Source organism: Apis dorsata, unplaced genomic scaffold (genome assembly GCF_000469605.1).
Source record: "Apis dorsata unplaced genomic scaffold, Apis dorsata 1.3 scaffold_142, whole genome shotgun sequence".
NCBI lineage: Eukaryota > Metazoa > Arthropoda > Insecta > Hymenoptera > Apidae > Apis > Apis dorsata.
This window is the reverse complement of record NW_006263433.1, coordinates 642,603-646,997: the sequence shown is the minus strand read 5'-3', so window position 1 is coordinate 646,997 and position 4,395 is coordinate 642,603. Positions and strand designations below refer to the sequence as shown.

The window sequence follows — 4,395 nt, the reverse complement described above, 5'->3', positions numbered from 1 at the left end:
AAGCCTTACTGATGAGTCCTATGGCAGGCCCAGGACGAAACGGTTCTTTTTTCTTTTTCTCTTCTAAATCTCAAAGTATACGTAATTTTTGTTTCATATATTTTTCTAATTTCGCTTTTGATTTAACTTTCTATTTAAAAAATAGTGTTTCTATTTAATATTATTTGATGAATGTTCGCGTGATTAAATTAATTTCAAGGAACTGATTAATTCGGTATTTCTAATTAGATTTTAATAACTAGATTAAATAAGATCTTCGCTCATATTTCTGTTTAAGAAAACAAAAAAATGAAATTCGAAAAAGTCATTAAACTGCAGAATTATCATTTGAAATGTAAATCTATGATGAATATATTAAATAATGACAATGATTTAATTGGATTTTAAAATTTCTTAAATAAGGTAATTACAAAATTCAATTTCAAATAAAAATAATTTTTTAAAAATTAAATTAAAATCTAGAATAATTGTACTTTTAAAAATTTATAAATTTTAAAATATATTATTCAAATTGTATCCAATTTATTATAATCCTATGTGGATATTATTATATGTATATTATATATATTATATGTATATATACATTGCTTGAATTAATCAAAGAAAATAAAATTAATCAGACATTGAAGAAAATAAATAATGGAAGAAGAACAAAGATATGTTAAAAATGAAATTAGTGCCATTTTTAGAATATCACAAGTGAAATACAAATGTAGAAAAGAAGAATAAGTAGGAGAAGAATAAAATGGAATATAAATTTACCGTTAGCGCCATCTTTTGAAAATTTTTGATATCTTTCCAAAGCTAGGATAAAGTAAAGCACTCAAGAGATAGCGTTGATTTTCAATTCTTATTTTATTTTATCCTATTTTCAAAAATATTTCTAATATTTAAAAGATAGCGCTGGCTATCTTTCTTATTTTTCAATTCTTATCCTATCTCTATTCTTCTATTATTTTTTCTTTATCTATATTTGTATTTAATTTATAGCACTCTAAAAATGATATTAATTTGAGCTCAAAAGATTGATTAATTTTATTATCTTCTTTACCTAACCTATTGATTAAAAATCTTAATAAAATCTGTTAAATTTAATTTTTATTATCTTAATAATTTTATATTATTTTACATTATATAATTTTTATATTATTTTTATTATCATATTTATTTATCACAGACAAAATACAATTATTAATTCTATCATGATATGTGATCAAGTTAACGGCGGAATCTATCATATCGATATTTAGATAAATCATTAAAAGCAAATTTTAAAAACTTTATTTTGTTTGCATAACGCTTTACATTTAATTATAAAATAAATTAAAATATTTAGTACAAATATTACAAAATATCTTAGAAATAAATATCTTATAATATTCGTATAAATATATCTAATTTAAATTTGTTATATATAAATTATTGCATTATTAAATTGCATAATTAAACAATTTTTGCATTTGTGTATATATTATATTATCTTATATTATATTATATTATCTTTTTTGCGGAAGCAAAATACAAAAAGAATCATTTTCTTGAAAATGAGAAAATGAGATTTTCTTTCGCATGAAGATTTCAATGCTGTTATCTTCTAATTTAGAAAATATAGATGTCGCAATAAACATATATTGTTTTGTTACGCCATCTTTCTCTATAATAGGGAATTTCTTTGACAAAACTGACAACACAGTTACAGAATAACATTACATCTAGTCAGAGACGAAAGGGTGTTTGATTTGAGAAAATTTGTGAGGTTATTTTTATATAGTACCTTGAATTATAATCTTAAAACATTAAAATCAATAAAATCATTAAGTAAGTATATTTTATTCACTTATTAAATTATAAAAAAATTATAAAATTATTATTCTAACTTTTCTAAAAATGTCTTATTGTCATTATTTTCAAATTTCAGTTACAAAATGAAGAGATCGCGTTCTACTCGAGACAAAGATAATTATGAAAATCATAGACATTCTAGAGAAGATTATAATCGAGATCGAAATAGTGAACGTAATCGTGATCGAAGCCGAGATCGAGATCGAGATCGAGATCGCAATCGTGATCGTTATTATTATGATGATAGAAATAATAAAAAGGATCTTTCTTATAAGAGACATTATGATTTTGATGAATCTAATAAAGAAATACAATCACATGATCGACATAAAATAAAGAAAACAAGAGATTATGAAAAGGAAAATAGAAAAAAGACAGAAGAAAGTAAAATTACAAATAAAGAAATGGAAAATAAAAAAGAAACAAATGCTTCTGATGCAGCGATTGAAAGACAAAATAGAACTGTTGAATTATTAACATCAAGAACAGGTGGTGCATATATACCACCTGCAAAATTACGTTTAATGCAGGCAGAAATAACTGACAAATCAGGAGCTGCATATCAACGTATTGCATGGGAAGCTCTTAAAAAATCTATACATGGTTACATTAATAAAGTTAATGTCAGTAATATTGGACTTATAACTCGAGAACTTTTAAAAGAAAATATTGTTAGAGGTAGAGGATTACTTGCTAGATCTATCATACAAGCACAAGCAGCATCACCTACATTTACATCTGTTTATGCAGCTCTCACAGCAATTATTAATTCTAAATTTCCAAATATTGGAGAATTAATATTGAAACGTCTTATAATACAATTCAAACGTGGTTTTAGAAGAAATGATAAACCTCTTTGCATATCTTCTGGAACATTTATAGCACACTTGGTAAATCAAAGAGTAGCTCATGAGATTGTAGCGTTAGAAATTTTAACTTTATTAGTGGAAACACCAACAGATGATTCTGTAGAAGTTGCAATTGCATTTTTAAAAGAATGTGGAATGAAATTGACGGAAGTTTCAAGAAAGGGTATTGAAGCTATATTTGAAATGTTACGAAATATATTACATGAAGGACAATTAGATAAACGAGTTCAATACATGATTGAAGTAATGTTTCAAGTGCGGAAAGATGGATTTAAAGACCATGAAGCTGTTGCAGAAGAACTTGATCTTGTGGAAGAAGAAAATCAATTTACTCATTTAATAACATTAGATGAAGCAACAGATTCTCAAGATATATTGAATGTTTTTAAATTTGATGGAGAATATATAAATAATGAAGATAAATACAAACAATTGAGTAAAGAAATATTAGGTTCAGATATTAGTGATTCAGAAAATGAAGAAGAAGATGATGAAGAAGAAAGTTCTGATGAAGATAGTAGTACTGCTGCAACAGAAGGGAAAGAAGGTGTAATTGTAGATAACACTGAAACAAACTTAACAGCTTTAAGACGTACAATATATTTAACCATACATTCCTCGCTTGATTTCGAAGAATGTGCACATAAATTAATGAAAATGCAATTAAAACCTGGTCAGGAAACTGAACTTTGTCATATGTTCTTAGATTGTTGTGCAGAAATGAGAACATATGAAAAATTTTTTGGACTGTTAGCTGGCCGTTTTTGTGCAATTAATAAGATATATGTTACACCATTCGAGCAAATTTTTCAAGATTCATATCATACAATACATAGATTAGATACAAATAAATTACGAAATGTGTCAAAATTTTTTGCTCATTTATTATTTACTGATTCTATATCATGGGAAGTATTATCTTGTATAAAACTAACTGAAGAAGATACAACAAGTTCTAATAGAATATTTATTAAAATTTTATTTCAAGAGCTTTCTGAATACATGGGATTATCTAAACTTAATCAACGAGTGAAAGATATTACACTACAACATGCATTTGAAGGATTATTTCCTAGAGATGATCCTAAAAATACTCGTTTTGCGATAAATTTTTTCACATCTATTGGGTTAGGTGGTCTTACTGATGATTTAAGAGAGCATTTAAAATCTCATCCAAAACCCGTTATAATACCTACATTAGAACATAAAAGTGAAAGTGCTTCACATTCTTCACTAGATTCTTCTTCTTCTAGTTCAAGTACATCATCTTCATCCTCTTCAAGTAGTTCTGATTCTGATGATTCTGATGAGTCTTCAGATGAGAAATTAAAAAAAGAAAAGAAAAAGTTGAATAAAGAACGAAAAAAGAAAAAAATGATAAAAGAAAATAAAAAAAAATATAAGAAGAAAGAAAAATCTAAAAAAGTAAAAAAACTTAAATAGAATTTATAATAATAATTGTTATTATCTTTTATAGATTCATATTATTATTTTGAATGACATGCTAGAAATCAGCATGTATTATGTGGTATTATATGGTTCTGAAAAAAATAGTGTTAATATAAGGAATATAGAGACTAAAAAGATTTGTATATAAATAAAAAAAGTAAGAAAAAAATATCATAAGAATGAAATAAAATTCTTAGAAATATTAAAATATAATTTAAAAAATACATATATATAT

General features: G+C 24.7%; 1 protein-coding gene across 3 annotated transcripts; it reads left to right on the top strand.

Annotated features, from left to right (window-relative positions):
- Positions 1 to 1,637: 1,637 nt before the first annotated feature.
- On the top strand, positions 1,638 to 4,316 carry LOC102675586 (pre-mRNA-splicing factor CWC22 homolog). Of its 3 annotated transcripts, none has more exons than XM_006613347.2 (2): positions 1,638 to 1,818; positions 1,919 to 4,316. In XM_006613347.2, the coding sequence occupies exon 2, from the start codon at positions 1,926 to 1,928 to the stop codon at positions 4,152 to 4,154; it is 2,229 nt and encodes a 742-aa protein (XP_006613410.1). In that variant the 5' UTR covers positions 1,638 to 1,818; positions 1,919 to 1,925; the 3' UTR covers positions 4,155 to 4,316. The 3 variants fall into 3 exon arrangements, with proteins under 3 accessions (XP_006613410.1, XP_006613411.1, XP_031365231.1); XM_006613348.2 differs by having other exon boundaries at positions 1,678 to 1,800; XM_031509371.1 differs by having other exon boundaries at positions 1,711 to 1,822.
- Positions 4,317 to 4,395: the final 79 nt, after the last annotated feature.